This window comes from Pan paniscus, chromosome X (genome assembly GCF_029289425.2).
Source record: "Pan paniscus chromosome X, NHGRI_mPanPan1-v2.0_pri, whole genome shotgun sequence".
NCBI lineage: Eukaryota > Metazoa > Chordata > Mammalia > Primates > Hominidae > Pan > Pan paniscus.
Genome location: NC_073272.2, coordinates 104,771,016 through 104,796,256, shown reverse-complemented (window position 1 = coordinate 104,796,256; position 25,241 = coordinate 104,771,016). Strand labels below are relative to the sequence as shown.

Genomic DNA, 25,241 nt, shown 5'->3' with positions numbered 1-25,241 from the left:
GGATATTATAGTGGAATGATAGACATCGTGTCCAATATTTTGGTTTATGTTCTCTAGGTATGCAATACACATTTGGTGAGTGAAATCATGCAGTTTTTTGCCTGGTGGTGATTAAAAAGCTACATCTGAGAATTGGAAAGACCTAGGTTTATATCTGTGTTCTGCCATTTCCTGAGTATGTGACTTTGGGTACATCATTTCACCTAAGTTTTAGTTTATTTCTCTATAAATTGGGACAATAATAGTAACCACCATAGAGGCCCAGGCAGAAAATTCCCCTTGGCCCTCTGAAGATTTGCTGAAAAATCAACTCACAAAAGGCAGAATAATTGGAGAAAAGCATATACATTTATCTAACATGTATACACTGTATACACAGGAGCCTTCAGAATGAAGACCCAAAGATACAGGGAAAATTGCCCATTTTTATGCTTAGGTTCAGCAAAGAATGGACAGCCATGTAGGCATATGATTTGATAAAAAGACTATGATCTAATGCTAATGAGCTGAGTGGGGAAAACCAGCAAGGCCTGTCTGTCTAGATTCTTCTGGGCTTCTCTGAGCACACATTCCTTCCAGGACCCTCTCTGGAATGGGGACCTTATGACCTATAGTTAAACAAGGTAGGTCAAATAATTTCTTTGTGGCCAGTTTTCACACAGAGAAGTGGAGAGAAAGTTAGAGTAATATTTTTAGGTTTTATGGCTGGCTTTGCAGGAAAGGGGTTCTGGTTTCTATGACCTGCTTTGGGGAAGAGGGATTCCAGTTTCTATGGCTAGCCTCCAGGGAGGGTGGGGAGAATGGGACTGAGAGACAGGAGGGCAGGAAAAGGTCAAAGACAAACTTGCTTATGAGTCCTTCATTTTGAAGTATTGTTTTCTGAGCCCCAATACCACCCTCATATGTTGGTTGTGAGGACTAAATGAGAAAATGAATGAAAATCTCTAAACGCAATGTATGTTGCACAGTGAGCTCTCAATAGATAAAAGCTCTCTGGGAGCCCTTTTTATGATTATTATGGAGTTGCTGGCTTAGAGATTACTTCTGTTATATTATCTTTATTCAGTCAAAATCCCCGCTACTATTTATTTCACCAACTCTCCACCATATTGCTATGTTCCACTGTTTTTTTCTAAACTCACCCTCCCCTGCAAAATCTCAGCATTAACAGTAGAAGGATAAATAAACTAAGAGCCAGGACCACAAAAAGTGTGTTTTCCAGCCTGAATGTGAAATTGCTTCCTCTATGTGTAAATAGCTGCCATTTTCCACACCAGAGGAAAGTTTTTCTAACAAGCTATGTAATCTAAATGACACCTGCAACAAGGCACTACAATTAAACTTTGCAAAGTGGAATTAAAAGCATTTGCTAAAGCCATGCTTTTGAACATATTCACCAAAGACTGATCCCAAATCCTACTTGGTAGTTTTACCCCAAGCTTTATATCCAGATTGCTTTGCTACTATTGCTGAATAGTAATCTAGCAGCAAATCTTTGAAGTATTTTCAAGGAATAAATCCTTCTTGCTATCATATTCAAATGCCAATGGGTTAAGAGATTACCCCTAATGTGTGAAAAGTCTCCAACTAGGGACTCTAGAGCTGTCTACAATAATCAGGAGGAGAGGTGTTGTTTGCATATTCACCAGGAAACAGGTTAGTGGTTTCTTCTAAGTAGCTAATGCTCATGTCTAAAAAGCTGCATAAAAGCATGTATTTCTGAATGATTTGCCAGGTGAATGGTGAGCTGCCTTCCAAATAAAGATAATTAGTTCTGGCTTCCTTCTTGTGTCCATTTTGAAGAATCCCTATAAGTAATGTCTGCCTTTGACCTTCTTTTTTTTTTATTATACTTTAAGTTTTAGGGTACATGTGCACATTGTGGAGGTTAGTTACATATGTATACATGTGCCATGCTGGTGCGCTGCACCCACTAACTCGTCATCTAGCATTAGGTATATCTCCCAATGCTATCCCTCCCCCCTCCCCTCACCCCACAACAGTCCCCAGAGTGTGATGTTCCCCTTCCTGTGTCCATGTGATCTCACTGTTCAATTCCCACCTATGAGTGAGAATATGCGGTGTTTGGTTTTTTGTTCTTGCGATAGTTTACTGAGAATGATGATTTCCAATTTCATCCCTGTTTGCAGGCGACATGATTGTATATCTAGAAAACCCCATTGTCTCAGCCCAAAATCTCCTTAAGCTGATAAGCAACTTCAGCAAAGTCTCAGGATACAAAATCAATGTACAAAAATCACAAGCATTCTTATACACCAACAACAGACAAACAGAGCGCCAAATTATGTGTGAACTCCCATTCACAATTGCTTCAAAGAGAATAAAATACCTAGGAATTCAACTTACAAGGGACGTGAAGGACCTCTTCAAGGAGAAGTACAAACCACTGCTCGAGGAAATAAAAGAGGATACAAACAAATGGAAGAACATTCCATGCTCATGGGTAGGAAGAATCAATATCGTGAAAATGGCCATACTGCCTTTGACCTTCTTAAGGCAGACTTTCTCTTCTTATCCCTAGAGACTCTATCCCATTATGTTGCTCACTCTCTCCTACTCCTCTTCTCCTTTTTCCATTATCACCTGTACTACAATTCTCACCTTCTTATAACCAACTCTCCTGTCTTACTTTTTCACTTCAATTAGCCCTCCGCACAAATTCAACATGAGAATAAAGAAAAAAACTTTAAAATAGCATATAGTCACCTAAAATATGCTGTGGGAAATAAAACTGTCGCTGTAGGCATCATTAGCAAATGACCTAAACATGCTACTGTGCACGTCTATTTGTTGTTAAACCCTTCCCTATGCATCTGCAGCCTTTGAAGGAATAAAAAGAAATTTCCACAATAATATAACAAAAGTCTGCTACAATTTATATAATAAAAGTGTTCCAGAAAAGTTGCATTTAAATCAAATCCTGTTTTAATGCAGAAAGAAAGCTAACTATTTAAATAAATACTATGGCATATATGGAGAAATAATTTCATTAAAGCAAGTGATAACCTTCTAGTTTATCAGTTTTGAATATCTGGATCTTTTTATATTTGACCTTCTTAAAGCAAATAGCACCTATGTACCTTTAAGAAACACTTGTTTTACTGAAGTTATATTTCTCAGAATCATAAATTTAAAAAGAATAGTCAGAAAATAAGCTTTAGAAATTTGACAATCTTTCAAAATTTGCATAAGGGAAATACACCATTTAAAGAACCTCTATTTACATAATTTTGTAATTAACCACCTCTATTCATGTCATATTGAAATTCTTATCCCATGCTAAACCCAAAACAAGTATGAGTGGTTACTCTTTAAATAATCCTAGCCTTATATTTTGAATTATGAGAAGACAATCTGCTTGTTAATTGTTTTCATATTATTGAGCATACAAAGCATGGTATAAGTTATATAATGTTCCAAAAAAGAATAAACCTTCACAGAGCAAACTCTTGAACTTCCATACCAAGTAGCCATTTTGTTTCTACATCAAGCATAACATTTGAACTGTGTGAATAAATACACAAATATGATACTTTCTTATATGAATGACGACCACTGACCCAAGGATAATCATAAACAAATTTTGAATTATCTTTTCCAGCTCCTAGCTTGTTGCCTGGCATGTAACATGTACTCAGTAAATATTTATTTAAGTGGTAAGTGAATAAATGATTGCTTTCCCTAGTTGAAGTCGCTTTTACCCACACACTACCTTGACACATTTTCCTTGGTTACCATGATCTCTATTTTCATGGCAGTTCCTAGAAATTTAAAGGAAACAAATTGGGGCCTATAAAAATCAGTGTGTGTGTGTGCATGTGTGAACTAACATACTCACAAAATAATCAAACCTATGACTTTGACTTGTTAGCACCATTCTCTTCTCTAGTGTCTCTCAAAAACATGATCCTTGGAAAGCATAAAACAGAATCACCTGGACAAAAAGGTAAATTCCTAGTCTTACTGATATACTAAATTAGAATCTAAGGGAGAAATCTGAGGATTTGTATTTAGAGATCTTCATCTTCATCCTATCTGGGTCCCTTTACATGATTCTGATGCACATTAAATTTTGAGATCCTCTGCGAGGTATTCAAATGAAATTTTAGATCTGTAGTTAAAAGAAGTAAACTAACATCTTATAAAATATACAAAATAAGTAGCTCTAGCTCTCTTTTCCAGAACCTAAAATGAAATGAAAGAAGCAAATGCGTTGTCAACAGAACCCATTTGATGTGAGTGAAAAGGAGGTTTGGTATTTACTTTATTCTGGTTCAACTTGAAACTCAAGCCAAATACTATAATGTTACAAGATTCAGCAAATGATCCAAAATGGAAGTGCTCTGCAAGCCTCTCATAAGGATTAGTGACTGTGGCCAAAGTGATGATGCTGCGACGCTTTGTGCATGGTCAGGTCACTTATTAATAATGTACAACTGCCCATGATTGAATTTTCTGCCATAAATGAGGCAGGGAAGTCTAGTTCATGTTGAAGAAATCAGAAACTAATCAAAAGCAGATCTTTGCTATTTGGAATTGGCCCAATATGGTAGTTATTTTGAAAGCTCATGGGGAAAAGAACATGCAATTCTAATCAAAAGAATTTTTAAACTTTCATAGAAGGCACTCTATAAAATCAAACTAAGAAGTAAAACTATCATTTATTAGTACAGAGAGTGAAGTAATATATATGTATATTATATATTGGTTTATTAAAAATATATATTTTGTGTTCCCTGTGCTAACATTTAGAATTTTGAAAAAGACAAAAACAATGAATCTCAAGGATCAAAAACCTAATTAAATATATGGGTTGTAGCAATGAACTTAACTCAGCAAGTATTAATTAGTTGACTGATTTTAACACTATCTCAAAAAGGTCATCCAGACCTTTTTGAACCTTTTTAAACAAAAATAAAATAGAAGAAAAAATGTATTGCTAACATTAGAAAGAGTATGTTATAAATTAACCAACTGGCTGATGTTGGCATTAGATGGTTAAACAAGTAGTGCCCAAGTACATTAATCATAAGTCAATTAATGCAATCAATATTGCAATTGTCTAGGTAATTTCGAAGTTTATCATGGCTTGGATATTATCCACAATAGAAATATGTATGTGTATACATACAAACACACACACACATACTTTTTTAATTGTTTATATTTAAGGTATACAACGAGATGTTTTTGTTATACATATACATAGCAAACTGATTACTACAGTCAAACAAATTAGCATATCAATCTCCTCATATGTTTATTTTTGTGGTAAGAGCACCTAAAATCTACTCTCTTAGCAAATTTTCAACATGCAATATTATATTTATTTTTCATTTTTGAGACAGAGTCTTGCTCTGTTGCCTAGGCTGGAGTGAAGTGGCGTGATTTCAGCTCACTGCAAACTCTGCCTCCTGTGTCAAGCAACTCTCCTGTCTCAGCCTCCCTAGTAGCTGGGATTACCGGCACATGCCACCACGCCTGGCTAATTTTTTTTTTTTTTTTTAGTAGAGACAGGGTTTCCCCATGTTGGTCAGGCTGGTCTCAAACTCCTGACCTCAAGTGATCCACCTGCCTTGGCCTCCCAAAGTGCTGGGATTGATTACAGGCATGAACCACTGTGCTGGCCTCAGCATACAATATTATTAACTACATGCTGTACATTAAATCACTAGACTTATTCATCCTATATAACTGCAACTTTGTATGCACCTTTTGACCTACACTCCTTATTCCCCATTCTCTGTCCCGTATCCATTTTTCTACTCTCTTTTGCAACACATTCAACTTTTTTTTAGGTTCCATATATGAGATTATAATACACATGACAGATATAATAATAGGAAAATTAGTCAAGATTTGTTTGTGAGCAATAGTAAGTAGATTTTTTTGTCATACAGTTTCTCAGGTTCCATCACATTCATTGTAAGGGATATCTTTTTGGTATTAGATTCTGTCTTATGTCTCTGAAAATTACTTCCTAAAATTCTCTAACAAGTAAGAATATTCTGAGTTTATCCTTCCACTAGTTTACATTTTGTTTGTACTTCAGATTTAAAACACACATGCATGTTCTTCATTTGGAGTTGCTCTAAGAATCACTAGAAGCTCACAATAACATCACTCACTTATGGAGAATTTTGTATAAATGATATTTTGGATGCAGTCTAAGAAGATTTCATTCCAAAAATCTAACAGACTCTCATTCTAAAATCAGCCTTCACCTACAAGGAGATTCCACAAATGGGTTAAGTCAACATTCTAGAGTGGCTCCACTATATATTTTCTGAGATGTTTAGTAATAATGATACCTTGAAGAGTTCAGAACCTTTCATAAAGACAGAGAACAGACACACAGCAACTAGGCCCTTGTTCTCTAAACTCTTTTTTCATATTCCATATATTGCTTTTACTCAGTACAACTTATTAATAGCAAGTTTCTCAACTATTTGATTTGCAGGCAATTCTAAATTCACAGAAAGTTGACTCTTTGAACAAAACTCTTGCTTCCCAAACCAAATTATACTTAAAATCTCATTTGCTGTAATTTTGTAGAACTGATTCCTACCTGTAACTTTCAATTCAGTTGTTCGTCTTACAAGTTTTCCTTCATATTTAAGTTCACATGTGTAATTTCCTCCATCTTCTTCTTGAACTTCTTGGATCAGAAGAGCATTTCCTTTCTGTATTATTATGCTTCTCCACATTTTTGGCTTGCATTCCTGCAGATAAAATATTTGCAAGTAAGCAAAAAATAGAATTTCACAGACTACATCTCAGTACCAGCAAGTTAGTACTTCTACTTTTTTGTATTATTCTCTTTCGTTTTCAAAATATGTAACTAAGGAGTTAAGTCAATGACCAAGAAAAATCACGAATGTGTCCTATTGTATCCAATTCTAAGATCACAACTATTGCACTACAAATCACTTTAAAGGCCTGACCCCAAGAGCAAGAAGTCTTTAGAGGCATTCTGAAAAAAATAAATAGAATAGCATAGAGGCTCCCCAATTACAAGAGAGGTATAGCAGAACCTTAACAGTCACTAAATATTATTATAATGTCCTGGTTCCTTCTATTTGACAAGGATATTTCCTAAGAGTCCTAAGAGGACATGGTTCACTTAGCCACTTAGTATACTCCAGGGGAGTCTTAGGCATTATTAATCTTTCATAATAGGATTTTATATTGGCAATGAAGTTTACAATTGTTTCATTAATTACTCCTTATTATAAAAACTAATACTAGTACTCCAGAATCTCCCTTCTTGTAATCAAGAAATCCATGTGGGGGTAGAGAGGGAAGGAATATAAAAAATTAAGGACTTCTCTAGAAACATAGCTAGGTAAAATGAGGACACGCTTTGTTATAGTAACAGCCTGGAGAAATCATCCACTTACTTTCTGAGTTCAGTGATATATAACCACAGAACAAGTTTTGGGTTTTTAAGCCAATATCTTACTCTCCTGATAGGAATGTGAGGGAATCTTGTTACCAAGATTGGACTTCTCTAGAAAGGAATGTTTAATACTTTTCCAGAAAGTGACAAGGATATAACAATATCCAAGTATGTAAGAATATTCAGGCAATTATCTTTGTCTTTTAGGAATTTTTTTTCAGACTACTTATTAGATATTGCCCCATTCTGGCTATCATTCGCCTCAAATGTTCTACCAAAGTGGTAGCCGAATGCTGTACAAACATCAGTCAAGGTGTAGGGGATAGCTGTTAGGGAGTGCTGAATATTCAAGGCAAAAAATATTTTATTGCCAGGCACGGTGGCTCACGCCTGTAATCCCAGCACTTTGGGAGGCTGAGGCAGGCGGATCACTTGAGGTCAGGAGTTTGAGACCAGCCTGGCCAACATGGTAAAACCCTGTCTCTACTAAAAATACAAAAATTAGCTGGGCGTGGTGTCACGTGCCTGTAATCCCAGCTACTTGAGAGGCTGAGGCAGAAGAATCTCTTGAATCCAGGAGGCAGAGTTTGCAGTGAGCCGAGATCACGACACTGCACTCTATTCTGGGTGACAAGAATGAGACTCTGTCTCAAAAAAAAAAAAAAGTATTTTATCATGTAAATTCTGTCAGTTAAGGCAATAAATAAATTGATTTTGAGGTAGATGATGTGAACAATAGTTGAGAGCACTTTTTACTTTCCCCACTATGGTGTATACAACATCTGCATCTACCACTCCTCACCCCTGCCTCCATACGCATATCTTAAACATTCATGTAAAGTTAGAATCTGTGCTGACTCTCAATCCCCAGCTGTGAGTGCTTGTGTGTTTGTGTTCATGTGTATGTGTGTGTACGTGTGTGTGTGTGTAAGTGATCTGAGACAGCGAGGACCCATTTTTTTCATAACATTTTTTTTCTTTCATGTTAGCAGGAATTTTGACAACAAAACACACAAACTGGTGCTTTAATTCACAAGTATAATATTTAAGAGATATGCTTGCTTTATGTTCAATACAACTACCCACACACATTGTCAGAGAGTAAATAAAAGTAATACTATTGAGGGCATGTAGATATAAGGCTGCTTCACTCCCTAGGGTCTTCCTGAAGAACAGTTAAGGGCCTGTCTGAAATTATATTACATACCATGTCTGGCAAGGTTTATCACCTATCTGAGATTTGCTTCTGAGTTAAACCTTGGGATATAAGGTTTCTGGGAAAATGAAGAAGAAAGTCTGAACACAGAGAAAAAGAAACAGCCCAGCTGCCACTGCCGTCATACAATAATAATCCACAATTATTTTCGCATTGTTTCCAACTCTGATAGCCTCAGATTTCTAAAGAATCATTCTGAAGGTCATTAAACAAAAATATGGTCCCTCTGGGCATTTTGAGAGGAAAGGAAAATGAAAACTGAGCTGCTGCGCTTTCACACAACAGTGGTGGGGGTGGGCAAATAAGCCCACACACTCATTCAAAGACAAATGGTGTCATTTTCTAATGTCATTTTAGGGAAAGTCCATATGCAATTAATTCTAACAATTTTCATTTTCTCTGCTCACTGTTTTGCTTTTTTTCCCCAGGAAGTAAAAACTAAAGAGTGTATAGGAATTAGAAAATAACTCCTGATGAAGAACAGCTTGGAATCTTTATATGTTCTTTGGGAATGATCGAGATAGCCCTATGTGTTTTCCAAGCTGCCATCTAGCCTTATAAAAGGTTCTTTGTATCCAATAGAGGATCTTTATTTTTTTTTAACTGTGGCATAAGAAAATGTTGTCTTCAGGTCACCAACATCCCTCTAGAGACAATGTAGTGTAGATGAAAAGGCAAACTGGCTTTAGGGTAAGACATCTCTAGGTTAAAATGTGGGGCTCCCTCAAGTTCTGTCATCTTCAGCAAATTTGCTTATGGGAATAATATTCACTACCATGTGAGCAGCCAGAATCCAGAGGCTTGCAGGTTTATTCATTACATTCTTGTTGGGCAGCACCATAAGGAGTGGTCATACAACACAGACAATTTCTAAAGGTTCCCATCCTGCCTCCACTAATACGCCTTTTGCAAAGTTACTTTGTTGGCTATTCTACCTCAGTCTGGATGCCTATATAGACTCTCAGAAGTCTTCCAGGCTCTTGGTTCCATTATCGGCACTCTTTCTCCCAGTAAGCTGCTGGCTGCTAGGCTTACTGCTGTCATTACTTCTCTCCTGCTCACTAACTTCCTAATGAACAGACAGTATTGCCATATGTATTAGTCTGTTCTCATGCTGCTATGAAGAAATACCCAAGACTGGGTAATTAATAAAGAAAAGAGGCTTAATTGACTCACAGTTCTGCATGGCTGGGGATGCTTCAGGAAACTTACAATCATGGAGGAAGGCACCTCTTCACAGGGTGGCAGGAGAGAGAATGAGTGCCCAGCAAAAGGAGAAGCCCCTTATAAAACCATCAGATCTCCTGAGAACTCACTCACTATCATGAGAACAGGATGGGGGAAACCACCCCCATGATTCAATTATCTCCACCTGGTCCCTCCCATGACACATGGGGATTATGGGAACTACAATTCAAGATGAGATCTGAGTACAGACACAGCCAAAGAATATCACCATACCCCACTGCTCCAGCTGTGTTTAATTCTAGCAACATACTAGGCAAAGAATTTGAAGTGCATAGGTCAAGTCTCAAGATGGTTGTCTGAGGCCACGACAAACCACCAAAGGCTCAAATTTGAGCAGTTCCCTAATACTGAACTCACTGTGTAATCCCCCTACTATTTATTGTCCCTGGGACTATTAAACCTCATCAACTTGAAAATTTTGCTGAGAGCCCGTCTTGCTAGAGTTGCTTAAGTTCAACAATCAGATCCGTTTTGTGGCCTTGCTATCCCCTCATAGAGTAGTTTGTTGCAGGACATCCTTACCCAGTCAACATAATGTCAACACTTAAAGCCCAGCTTTTTTCCCCTCCCTCCCCACCTTCCTAGGTGGCAAATGTCCCATGCCAGTAGTTGCTGGGTTGAAAGCCCAGAATGCACAACTGAGATATCTGTTTACTAAGAACCCTAAAGTAACCTGTTGCCAGCTACATGTGGATCTTGGAGTTTCCAACCTGAAATATTTACCACTGTACTCATAGTCTACTTCTGAGATATCATCATCATACCTACAGGTGTTTTTTAAATCCATTTGATTTGGTGGTTGTGGTTACTTTAGTGCCATTCAGAGCACATGATTCATTCTTCATGGCAAGAACATCAGGAAGATTGATTTCAATATTTCTTCTGATTCTGAGGTTTAAGCACAAAGCAGCTATGCGACCATAAACTAACCATGTAACCTCTAGTCCTCAAACACCTTTGTTTGAATACCCAACATCCACCCCTTAGGGCAACTTTTCTCCTTTCCCCTGGAGACTGTATTCTCCCACAGGGCATCTAAACATCTGTTTAAAAATCTTTAGGGGGCCAGGCACAGTGGCTCATGCCTGTAATCCTAGCACTTTGGGAGGCCGAGGCGGGTGGATCACATGAGGTCAGGAGTTCGAGACCAGCCTGATCAACATGGAGAAACTCCGTCTCTACTAAAAATACAAAATTACCTGGGTGTGGTGGTGCATGCCTGTAAACCCAGCTACTCAGGAGGCTGAGGCAGGAGAATCGCTTGAACCCAGGAGGCAGAGGTTGCGATGAGCCAAGATTGCACCATTGCACTCCAGCCTGGGCAACAAGAGTGAAACTCCATCTCAAAAGAAAAAAAAAAATCTTTAGGGAAACTGAACTGTCTGCAGTTTAAAGATGGAAGAGACAATTAGGAGTACGATTGCAAATTAGGTATGAACCTTGTCCTTTTCAGCCTATCTCTACTCCAAAGGCCTAGGATAACAAACTACAAGGAGCCCTTCCCTTCCAAGCTCTGTTTCTCCAACTTTCTATCTTCACAGTATTAATGTTGATATTGGTAGCCCACAGTGGTTAAGAATATAAGTTCTAGACTAAACACTTGGATTAGAATTCCAAGTAGTATGTTTTTGAGCATGCTACTAAATCAATCTAAGCTTCAGTTGCTTCACCTATTTAAAAAAAACAGGTGGTGATAATATTTACCAATTGGGGTGATTATAAAGATTAACTGAGGTGATATATGTAAATGCCCTGTAATATAGGGCATCACATGCTAAAACTACTCAATAAATATTAACTATTAGTCTATTATTTTTATTACTTTTAGTACTTTGCTTTCAGGTTATACATGTGTTATGATATATTAATAATCATCAGGAGTTAATGTGACTCAATTTTCTATAGCAGTCTAGAGAAAACACTTTAACCTAAAGTTATCATTCTAAGGCTGAGATTAACTTCTGGTTTCTAGTCTGACATGTAAAGGGCTTAGAAGTCATCACTACTATCCTCACAACAAGAAAAAAGCCAAACAAACTGAACATCAATAACCATTTTCAGATCCATCAGATAACTGAGGTCACAAAGAAAACTACTACCCCAAAAACTGGAGAGACAGGAGAATATAGAGAATCACAGCTCACTGGGAGCAGAAGCAGCTGCACGAGCCAGCAACTGGTATGAACTCTTTACCCTTTTCTAGCTTTTGACATGGAGAAGGAAACTATCCAACTCTAGCTCCTTTTAGCCTTTGAAGTGGAGGAAGAAAAAAAGCCAGCTCTAGCCCTTCTAGCCTTCCTGTCTGAAGTAGTGGGTGGAAGAGAAGCTGAGAAGCACTTGTGGTCACAGTTCAGAGACAAGGTTCACTAAAACACTGAGACCTAGTCATAATATTATATAGCACTTAACTCTCACCCTGTATCTTACCAACACATCAATTAGGACTCCTGTCTAATAATAGGGCGTCACAGTTTAAAGAACTGCACAACTCACATCTTATTTAAGAAGTCTCTAGGGAAACCCAAATACAATAGAAGAGTGAAAAACAAGGACACCAGAAAGAACTGTAGCCTCTAACACCAACAGTTATAGAAAACAGTAAAAACAGCCTTACTCTTAGCCAGAAAAATTTAAAAACCTCACACTAAAGGCCTATTTATCTCAGTTCCTTTTTACCCAGTCAGTACATCATGTCTGGGTTTCAACGAAAAATTACAAGGTATACCAAGTCAAAAAACAAAACAAACAAACAAACAAAAAAACAGCCTGAAGAGAGAGCAAGCATCAGAAATAGACTAAGATATGAAGTGGCCAGGATGGCTGACTAGAAGCAGCTAGCATGTGTGGCCCATAGAGGAAAAGAAGGGGCGAGTAAATACAATACCTTCAACTGAAACATCCAGGTACTCACATTGGGACTAATCAAGAAAACAACTTGACCTGTGGAGAATGAAGAAAAGCAAGACAGGATGACGGCCCACCTGGAAGCAACATGGAGCCAGGAGAACCTCCCCTGTGCAGAGAAGTGGTGAGTGAATGTGTGACCACAGGAAACCACGCTTCTCCCACGGATCTTTGCAACCCTCAGATCAGCAGATCTCCATATGAACCCACTCCACCAGGGCCTTCAGTCTAACAGACAGAGCTATGTGGAGCCTTGGCAGAGCAGCCACTCAAGCATGTGAGGAGACCCTGGAGTCTTATATACTTGGGCTTTCCAGAAAGGGTAGCTGCAGCTCTGGCAAAGTGGAAGGTTAGACCTCCAAACATACCCCTAGGAAAGAGGCTGAACCTAGGGGGCTGAGCAGCAATAGCCTTCGGGCCCCATGTCCACAGCACCTAACAGAACAAGACTTGGAATTCCAGCTAGCCACCGGTAGGGGCATTGCACCTCCCTAAAAAGGAGCTCCCAGGGCCGGGGGCAGGGGGAATCTTTGCTGTTTGGGTGACTTAGCCATTCCAGCCTTCAGGCTTTGGAGAGTCTAAGCTGACCAGTGGTGGAAGGGATCTCCCAGCACAGCACAGCTGCTCTACCAAAACGTGGCTAGACTGCTTCTTTAAGTGGATCCCCGATCCTACTCCTCCTCACTGGACGGGACCTCCCAGACTGGGCCTGCAGCCACCCCTGCTGGTATTTTCCAACCAACAGAGATTTGTAACTTTCCCAGGATGGAGATCCAAGAGGGAGGGGTGGGCCACCATCATTGCTGTTTGGGTGACCTAGCCATTTCAACCTTCAGGCTTTGGAGAGTCTGAGCTGACCAGGGGCAGAAGGGATTCCCCAGCAAAAAACAGCTGCTCTACTAAAATGTGGCGAGACTGCTTCTTTCAGTGAGTCCCCAATCCCATTCCTACTCACTGGGCGGGACCTCCCGAACTGGGCCTCCAGCCACCCCTGTTGGTGTTCTCTGGCTAACAGAGATTTTTAACCTCCCTGGGATGAAGCTCTCAGAAGGAGGGCTGGGCCGTCATCCTTGCTGTTTGGGAAACTTAGCTGTTCCAACTTTGGGGCTTTGGAGTGCACGAGGCAACCAGGGGCTAGAACAGACCCCCAGCACAGCAGAGCTGCTCTACCAAAATGTAGCCAGGCCTCTTTTTTAAGCAGGTCCCCAATCCCATTCCTCCTCACTGAGTGGGACCTTCCAACCAGGGTCTCCACCCACCTCCTTCAGGTGACTTTGGGCTAGCAACAGGTCCATACCTCCCTGGGATGAAGCTCCCAGAGGGAGAGGCAGGCTGCCATCTTTGCTGTTTTGTAGCCTCCACTAGTGATACCTCCAGGTACTAGAAAATTCAAGGTGACTACTGACTAAAGCAGGCCTCCAGCATACTACAGCAGCCCTAAGAAAAATTGACCAGACTGTTATGTGGGTGCCTATTCCCATATCTCCTTACCGGGCAGGTCCTCCAGGCAACTTGGCAACTTCCTGGACAGAGTCTCCAAGGACAACTGAAAACCTCTGTGCCACTACCTCTGTAGTGCAACGGCCCTTGCTACCCTCAGACTACGGAGGAAATATCCTAAGTACCTTAACCACACCACCAGCAAGCTGCAGTTGACCCAAGGAGAGGAGGCCAGTCCATCTCCCACAGGTCCCACACATCCCCTACAACTTGTCACCAGACATGGAAGTCCTGGCTTGGACCCACAGCACAGGCCCTTCATCCTGGGCTGATTGCACTAAGCCATTGCTGACTTGCACCTCTCTCGAGTGGAGCTCCCAGGAGACAAGCAAATGATCCTCGGCCACAACCACTACTAAGGTCCCTTCCTCTGCTGCTTCCAAGTTGGGGAAAAAACATAAAACACTGAGATCACCCCAGAGCTACTATGAGAAGCCCAGTAGTGCCAAGTTGCAATCTACAGCCAGCACTCAAAGGAGAGAGGAAGCCACACTTTCAGAGCATTGAGAGGGAACAGGGCTCCAAATGTGAGGAAACATAGGAAAGCCACACAACTGAGCAAGAGTGTACCAACTGACCAATAAGCCTATGTGCCACCTGCTGGATCACACCCTAAATCTTCAACATTAAAAATACTTCATTAACATATCCCCCCTCTGAAACCAGAGACAGGAAGTAAGCTTCAAATAAAGACCATGCACAAAGCCTCAGCCCAGTGAAAACATCCAGAAACATCTATTGACTGTACTCAATCTACACTGCAGTTAAAGGAACATCCACAGGCAGAGATGAGAAAGAACCAACGCAAGAACTCCAGTAACTCAAATGGCCAGAGTGTTGTATGTCCTACAAACAAATGCATGAGTTCTCCCATAAGAGTTCTTAACCAGGCTGAACTGGCAGGAATGACAGAAATAGAATTCAGAATATGGATAGGAACAAAGATCATTGAGATTGAGGAGGATGAAAAAACCCAATCCAAGGGAAAAAATCACAATAAAACGATACAGGAGCTGAAGGACAAAATAGTTGGTATAAGAATGAACCTAACAGGTATGAGAGAGCTAAATAACACAATACAAGAATTTCATAATGTAATCACAAGTATTAATAGCAGAATAAAGCAAGCTGAGGAAAGAATCTCAGAACTTGAAGACTGATTCTCTGAATTAAGACAGTCAGACAAAAATAAAGAGAATAAAAAGGAATGAACAAAACATGCAAGAAATATGGGATTATGTAAAGAGGCCAAATCTATGAATCACTGGCATCCCTGAAAGAAGAGAGGAGAAAGCAAACAACTTGGAAAACATATTTCAGGATATCCTTCATGAAAACTTCCCCAACTTTGCTAAAGAGGCCAAGAATCAAATTCAGGAAATACAGAAAACTCTTGCAAGATTCTACACAAGAAGATCATCCCCAAGATACATAATTGTCAGATTTTCCAAGGTCAAAGTGAAAGAAAGAATGTTAAAGGCAGCTAGAGAGAAAGGGCAGGTCACCTACAAAGGGAACCCCATCAGCTAACAGCAGACCTCCCAGCTGAAACTCTACAAGCCAGAAGAGATTGGGGGCCTATATTCAACATTCTTAAAGAAAAAAAATCTTCAACCAAGAATTTCATACCCAACCAAATGAAGCTTCCTAAATGAAGGAGAAATAAGATCATTTTCAGATAAGCAAATGTTTAGGGAATTCATTACCACCAGAACTGCCTTATAGGAGATCTTGAAAATAACAATAAATATAGAAAGAAAAGACCACTGCCAGCTAATACAAAAACACACTTAAACACACAGACCAGTGTCACTGTAAAGCAACCAGATAAACAAGCCAACATAATAACCAGCCAACAGCACAATGACGGGATCAAATCCACACGTATTAATACTAATCTTGAATGTAGAAGAGCTAAATGCCTTACTTAAAAGGCACAGAGTGGCAAGCTGGATAAAAACGCAAGACCCAATTGTATGCTGTCTTCAAAAGACCCATCTCACATGTAATGATATTCATAGGCTCAAAATAAAGGTGAAGGAAAATCTACCAAGCAAATGGAAAACAGAAAAAAAGCAGGGGTTGCAATTCTAATTTCAGACAAAGCAGATTTCAAACCAACAAAGATTAAAATATAGAAAAGGGTATTACATAACGATGATGGGTTTAATTTAACAAGAAGACCTAACTATCCTAAATATATATGCGCCCACCACAGGGGAACGCAGATTCATAAAGCAAGTTCTTAGAGACCTACAAAGATACATAGACTCCAACACAATAATAGTGGGAGACTTCAACACCCCACTGAGTATTAGACAGATCATCAAAGCAGAAAATTAACAAAGATATTCAAGACCTGAACTTAACATTGGACCAAATGGATCTCATAGACCTTTACAGACCTCTCCACCTGAAAACAACAGAATATATATTCTTCTCATTGGTACACGGCACATACTCTAAAGCCAACCACATAATTGGACATAAAACAATCCTCAACAAATGTAAAAGAACCAAAATCATACCAAACACACTCTCAGATCAGTGTAATAAAAATAGAAGTTAAGACTATGAAAAATCACTTAAAACCATGCAATTACATGGAAATTAAACAACATGCTCTGGAATGACTCGTGGGTAATTTATGAAATAAAGGCAGAAATTAACAAGTTCCTTGAAAATAATGAGAACAAAGATACAATATACCAGAATCTCTGGGACACAGCTAGAGCAGTGTTAAGGGGAGATTCACAGCACTCAATGCCTACATCAAATAGTTAGAAAGATTTCAAATTAACAACTTAACATCAAAACTGAAAGTGAGAAGCAAGAACAAATCAACTCCAACACTAGCAGAAGACAAGAAATAACAAAAATTACAGCTGAACTGAAGGAAATTGAGACACAAAAAACCATTCAAAAGTTTTTTGAAAACATTAATAAGATAGATAGCCCACTAGCTAGACTAATAAAGAAGAAGAGAGAAGATCCAAATAAACACAATTGGATGAAGGAAATGTTACTGCTGACCCCACAGAAATAAAAACCCCCATCAGAAACTACTAGAAACACCTATATGTACACAAATTAGAAAACCTAGAAGTGATGGGTAACTTCCTAGACACATACAACCTTCCATGACTGAGCCAGGAAGAAATTGAATCCCTGGACAAACTAATAATGAGCTTTGAAATTGAATCAATAGGCCAGGCACGGTCACTCACGCTGTAATCCTAGCACTTTGGGAGGCTGAGGCAGGTGGATTGCCTGAGCTCAGGAGTTCGAGAACAGCCTGGGCAACATGGTGAAGCCCCGTCTCTACTAAAATACAAAAAATTAGCTGGGTGCGGTGGCAGGAACCTGTAATCCCAGCTACCCTGGAGGCTGAGATAGGAGAATTGCTTGAATCCAGGAGGCGGAGGTTGAAGCGAGCTGAGATCACACCATTGCTCTCCAGCCTGGGTGACTGAGAGAGACTCCGTCTCAAAAAAAAAAAAAGAAAAAAAAATTGTGTCAATAATAAATAGCCTATCCACCAAAAAGAAAAACAAAGGCCCAGGACTTGATGGATTCATAGCGAAATTCTACCAGACATACCAATAAGAGCTGGTACCATTCCTACAGAAACTATTCCAAAAAATTGAGGAGGAGGGACTCCTCCCCAACTCATTCTATGAAACCAGCATTGTTCTAATAATAAAACCTGACAGAGACACAACAACAAACTTCAGGCTGATATCCTTGATGTACTTCGATGCAGAAATCCTCAACAAAATACTTGCAAACAAAATCCAGCAGCACATCTAAAGTTAATACACCATGATCAAGTAGGCTTCATCCCTGAGATGCAAGGTTGGTTCAACATATGCAAATCAATAAATGTGATTCATCACATAAACAGAACTAAAGACAAAAACCACATGATTATCTCAATAGACAAAGCAAAGGCTTTTGGTAAAATTCAACACCCCTTCATGTTAAAAACTATCAATACCCCAGGTATTGAAGAACATATCTGAAAATAATAAGAACCATCTACGGCAAACCCACAGCCAACATCATACTGAATGGGAAAAAGCTGGAAGCATCCCCCTTGAAAACTGGCACAAGACAAGGATGCTCTCTGTCACCACTCCTACTCAATGTAGTATTGGAAGTTCTGGCCAGGGCAATCAGGCAAGATAAAGAAATAAAGGGCATCCAAATAGGAAGAGAAGAAGTCAAACTATCTCTGTTTACAGACAACATGATTCTATATCTAGAAAACCCCATTGTCTCAGCCCAAAAGCTCCTTCAGCTGATAAACAACTTCAGCAAAGTTTCAGCAAAGTTTGATTTATACACTTTTATATTCCTCTGGAATATACCCAGTAATGGGATTGCTGGGTTGAATGGTATGAAATTAAGGCAGACATCAAAAAGTTGAAAATATGAGAAAAATGTTAAATCAATGTATAAAATCACCAGCATTCACATACACCAACAACAGGCAAACTGAGAGCCAAATTGTAAAAGCAGTCCCATTAACAATTGTCACAAAAATAATAAAATACCTAGGTATATAGCTAACCAGAGAGGTGAAAGATCTTTACAATAAGAATTACAAAACACTCCTCAAATAAATCAGAGAAGATGCAAAAAAATGGAAAAACATCCCATGCTTATGGATAGGAAGAATCAATATTATTATAGCCCTACTACCCAAAGCAATTTATAGATTCAATGCTATTCCTATCAAATTACCAATGATATTCTTCACAGGACTTGAAATTCATAAGGAACCAAAAAAGAGCCCAGCCCAAATAGACAAGGCAATTCTGAGCAAACAGAACAAAACTGTAGGCATCACGTTAAATGACTTGAAACTATACTACAGGGGTACAGCAACTAAAATAGCAGGGTGCTGGTACAAAAACAGGCACATAGACTAATGGAAAAGAATAGAGAGCCAGAAATAAGACAACACATCTATAACCATCTGATCTTCGACAAAGCTGCCAAAAACAAGCAATGGGGAAAAGACTCCCTTTTCAATAAATGATGCTGGGACAACTGGCTAGTCATATGCAGAAGATTGAAGGTGAACCCCTTCCTTACATCATATACAAAAATTAACTCAAAATGGTTTAATGAATTAAATGTAGAACCCCAAACTATAAAAACTCTGGAAGATAACCTAGGCAACAGCATTCAGGACATAGACACAGGCAAAACTTTCATGACAAAGACACCAAAAGCAATCACAACAAAAGCAAAAATTGACAAGTAGGGTCTAATTAAACTTAAGAACTTCTGCATAGCAAAAGAAACTTTCAACAATATAAACAGGCAATCTACAGAATGGGAGAAAAATTTTGCAAATTATTCATATGACAAAGGTCTAATATCCAGCATCTATAAGGAACTTAAACAAATCTCCAAGAGAAAAATAAACAACCCCATTAAAAAGTGGGCAAAGGACATGAACATACACTTTTCAAAAGAAGACATACATGTGGCCAACAAACATGTGAAAAAAATGCTCGACATCACTGATCATTAGAGAAATGCAAATCAAAGCCACAGTGAAATACTATCTCATACTAGTCGGATAGCTATTACTAAAAAGTCAAAAAATAACAGATGCTGGTGAGGTTGTGGAGAAAAAGGAACACTTATACACTGTTGGTGGGAATGTAAATTAGTTCAACCATTGTGGAAAGCAGTATGGCGATTCCTCAAAGAGCAAAACAGAAATACCATTTGACCCAGCAATACCATTACTGGGTATATACCCAGAGGAATATAAATAATTAATTCTACCATAAAGACACATACATACAAATGTTCACTGCAGCACTATTCACAATAGCAAAGACATGGAATCAACCTAAATGCCCATCAATGACAGATTGGATAAAGAAAATGTGGTACGTATCACCATGGAACACTATGCAGCCATAAAAAAGAATGACATCAAGTCTTTTATGGGAACATGGATGGAGCTGGAGGCTATTGTCCTTAGCAAACTAATGCAGGGAATGAAAACCACATACCACATGTTCTCACTTATAAGTGGTAGCTAACTGATAAGAACATATGAACACAAAGAAGAAAACAACAGACACTGGGGTCTACTTGAAGGCGGAAGGAGAGGAGCAGAAAAGATAACTATTGGATACTGGGCTTAATACCTAGGTGATGAAATAATCTGTAAAACAAACCCCTGTGACACGTGTTTACCTATGTAACAAACCTTCACATGTACCCCTGAACCTAAAATAAAAGTTAAAAAAAAACAGACTCAGATATGGCAGAAATTTTATATTTCCCAGATTGGGAACTTAAAATAAGTATGATTAAAATGTTAATAATTCTGATGGAAAAAGTAGACATCATGTAAGAGTAGATGGGTAATGTAAGCAGAGAGATGGAAGCTCTTAAAAATAATCTCAAGGAAATGCTAGGAATCAACACACTGCAACAGAAATAAAATAATGCCTCTGATGGGCTTATTAATAGACTACATAGCTGAGGAAAGAACCAACGAGTTTGAATATAATGTCAATAGAAACTTCCCAACAAGAAAAGGAAGGAGAGAGAAGAATGGAAAAAAAGTGGAACAGAATATCCAAGAACTGTGGAACTACAAAAGGTGTAAAATAGGCATAATGGGAATACCAGAACAAGAAGAAATAGAGAAAGAAAAAGAAGAAATGTTTAAATTTCAATGCTGAGTCATTCATGTATTGGAGCAGACTGGGTCTAGGCAAGGGGATGGTATGCAGGTGGGCTACTATGAGCATCTGAGCTGAGTTTGAACAACATATAAAAGGCAGGGAGGGTGTAGAAGACAGAAGGAACAACATGTGTAGAAGCACACAGATGTGAAAACACTTGAAGTAGACAAAAAAAGTTCCAAATAATTTTGCTCTTTTGAGAGTGGCTGGATTCAAATGTAAAGAGCCTTAAATTCCATTCTAAGATATTTGCACACCGTCAGGGTTCAAATTCAGCTCTGCCACCGTGTAGCCTATCTCATAAGGCTTCACTAATGATTGAGTCATGTAATGCATGAACATATTTGGCACAATGTTAGGCCCTGCAAACACTCAGTAAAAAGGAGCTGTCATCTAAATGATTTTATAGAATCATTAGAGTTCACTAAGAAGTAGCATCCTATGATCAGATATGTATTTCTAAAAGATCATTCTGCTGGATACATTGAAGATAGACTGCAGGAAAGACATTGCTTAAGAAGCTTTAGTTTGCTTTGAACTGTTTGTATCCCTGGGATGCCATTAAAGATATACTCAAGGACCTTCTAAGCCTAGATTCTTAGAACAATTTGGGAAAGATCAAGAGCAAACTCTTGTTAAATTTTAAAAAGGCATGCCTGTTAAAAGATTACAAAGTTGACAAAAACAAATCATGTTGATAAAGCAAGAAAATATAACGTCAAAACCCAATGCTTGTAACAGTTTTATTCCTAATCAAAAAATGGCAACAATCCAAATGGTCATCAATTAGTGAATGGTTAAACAGTGGTACATCTATACAGTGGAATACTACTCAGCATAAAAAGAAATGAATTATTGATATATGTCATAACATAGATGGGTCTTAAATGCATTATACTAAGTAAAGGAAGACAGACAAAAAAGCTACATATCATATTATTCCATTTATATGACATTCTGGAAAATGGAAAATTATAGGAATAGAAACAAAGGAATTTTTACCAAAGACTAAGGCTGGGACGAGAGGATTGAATACAAAAGGACACAGAAGAACTTGGAGTGACAGAACTGTTCCATATCTTGACTACGGTGTATACATTTGTCAAAACGCATCAAATCAAATTGTACATGTAAAAGGGATGAATTTTGCTATTTGTAAATTATACATAATAATTTGACCTTTAAAAAAACCTCAGCCTTAAATTAGAATCTGAGATGTCTTAGGTAACTATATTTCTGGCTTCCACATAACTTTTCCATTTCTATAGTTGTAGCAAATCTCAAGTAAAGACTTTAATCATTAAACTTTTATAACATGTCTAGGGTATATAACAGCTATTAATTACATATATTTTATATGTGGGGAAATTGAGGTCCAGTGATATTTAATTACTTATCCATGTTAATGGTAGTATGGTGATCAGAATCCAAGTCCTCAAACATGGAGCCCAGTGCTTCTTATACATGCCAAATACCCATTCCTATTGTATTAGCCCACCTATTTTATAATTTACAAACAGTTAAAAAAAAAAAAAAACCTCCCCACTTCTAATGCCATATCTAGGAACAAAAAGAAGTACAAATGGATCTTAAATCTTGTGTTGCTGACTATGGTTTCAGGGCACACCAAACTGAAGCCTTCATGAGCTTTGCAACTCATTCCTTCTGGATAAATATGTCTTTGAAAATTCTTGTTACAAGATTAAAAATTCAAGGGTTGCATACAATTTTATGGTTATGACAGAAGGCACAGATTAATTTTATTACACTTCCAAAAGGGATTCAAAATCTCCAAGCATTTTGGGAAACCATTTTTTTTTTTTTTTTAGCAAGCAAGTGTTGATCATTCAGGCTGCGGTATTATGAGGTTTCTAATGACATTTTTTCCACCTTTAGAAAAACAGTCAGAACGTATAACAAGATAAATCAATGTAAAGCTCTTTTCTTTAAAAACTTAACTTATTGAAATAAGTGGTAGCATTTAGAAATGGCCATTCCTAAACCACTATTTTTGTAGATGAAATTAACTCTTTACAATTCATTTAGAATTTTTCTTAAACAGGGTACAAGAGTCAGAGATCTAATTTTTTTCTAAGTAGATATTCAATTATGTCCACACCATATTTAAATAAACCATCATTCTCCCTCCACCTACATTAAAATGAAATGTTACCTTTATTATATTCTACATTCTCATACATAAGTATTTTTATCTGTTTCTGGATTCTCTATTCTACAGGTCAATTATCTTTTCCTTAGCTTACGGTTTCAATTGATGTTGTTTTGTAGTAAATGATAGCAACTCATAGAATATGTCCCCTCTCATGAATGCTTTTTTCCAATATTTTCTTGGCAATTCTGGCATATTCATTTACATTAACTGTGTAATTATGTTGTCCAGTTTCAAATAATTTATATTCTATCAAATTGCATTACTTATACATTTTTAGAAAAGCATCTCTTTTATTCTTTGGTATCTTCCCATGCAGAAACATGTTGTCTCTTCATTAATTTGGATCATATTTTATGTCCTATAATAAATTTTGTTTTTTTCTTAATTAATAGGCTTTATTTTTAGTTTTAGGTTTATAGAAAAAATTGTGCAGAAAGTACAGGGTTTCCACATACCCTCCAAACTCTCACATCAAGTTTTCTACATATTATTAACATTTTGCATTAATGTGATAAATTTGGTCTAATTGATGAACGAATATTTATAGATTGTTATTAAAGGAGGTCCACAGTTAACATGAGGGTGCACTCTGTGTTTTGTACAATCCAATTGGTTTTGACAAATGAATAATTTCATACATCCATCATTACAGCATCATACAGAATTGTTTGCCATCCTAAAAATTGTTTCCCACCCTAAAAATATTCTGTGATCCATATATTGATTCCTTCCTTCATCTTTCCTCCACAACACCTTGGCAACCACTGATCTTTTTATTCTCTCTATAGTACTACCTTTTCCAGAATGTCATATAGTTCTAAGCATACAGTACGTACCCTTTTCAGACTGGCTTATTTCACCTATGGTTTCACATTTAAGGTTTCTCCATGTCTTTTTATGATTTGATATATCATTTTTTCTCATATCTGAATAATATTTTATTATATGAATGTACCACAGTTTGTTTAGCCATTCACAAAGGATGAAGGACTTGCTGGTTGCATACAATTATTGGCAACTGTAAATAAAGATGCTATAAACATTTGTGTGTAGGTTTTTGTGTGGATGAAACTTTTCAACTAATTTTGGTAACTGCCTACAAGTACAGTTGCTGGATGTTATGGTAAGCTTACTTTGAACTTTGTAATGAACTGCCAAACTGTTTTTTAAAAGTGGCTGTATTGTTTTGCATTCCCATTTGCAATGAATAATTCTTCCTGTTGCTACACATCCTTGTTAGCATTGGGTGTCATCTGTGTTTTCGATTTTAGCTTTTCTAATATGTAATAGTACCTCAATGGTATTTTATTTTCATGGGTACATAGTAGGTTATATATTTATGATGACATGAGTTATTTTGATACAGACATCCAATGTGTAATAATCACATCATAGAAAATGGGGTTTCCATTCCCTCAAGCATCTATCTTTTGTGTTACAAACAATCCAACTGTACTTTTTATTTTAAAATGGAAAATTAAATTATTTTTGACTATAGACTCACTGTTGTGCTAGCAAATACTAAGTATTATTCATTTTTCCTAACTATTTTTTGTATCCATTAACCATCCCCACCTCTCTGCAACCCCTCCATACCCTTCCCAGCCTCTGGTAACAATCCTTCTGCTATCTGTGTCTGGGAGTTCAATTGTTTTGATTTTTAGATCCCACAAATAAGTGAGAATATGTGGTGTTTGTCTTTCAGTACCTGGCCTATTTCATTTAACATAATGACCTCTGGTTCCATCCATGTTGTTGCAAATGACAGAATCTCGTTTTTTATGGCTGAATAGTATTCCATTGTGTATATGTACCACATTTTCTTTATCCATTCATCTGTTGATGGACACTTAGGTTGCTTCCAAATTGTGGCTACTGTGCATAGTGCTGCAATAAACATGGAAGTTCAGATATATCTTTGATATACTGATTTACTTTCTTTTGGGTATATACCCAGCTGTGGGATTGCTAGATCATATGGTAGCTCAATTTTTAGTTTTTTGAGGAACCTCCAAACTGTTCTCCATAGGGGTTGTAGTAATTTACATTCCTACCAAC

The 25,241-nt window shown here is 37.9% G+C and overlaps 1 protein-coding gene across 1 annotated transcript in view; it reads right to left on the bottom strand.

The window, feature by feature from the left end:
* Positions 1 to 25,241, bottom strand: part of IL1RAPL2 (interleukin 1 receptor accessory protein like 2) — a 570,279-nt gene that overhangs the window by 491,518 nt on the left and 53,520 nt on the right. Inside the window, exon 3 of the mRNA XM_055106207.1 lies at positions 6,590 to 6,743. Within this exon, the coding sequence (XP_054962182.1) occupies positions 6,590 to 6,743 (154 nt within the window). The remainder of the gene's footprint in view (positions 1 to 6,589; positions 6,744 to 25,241) is intronic.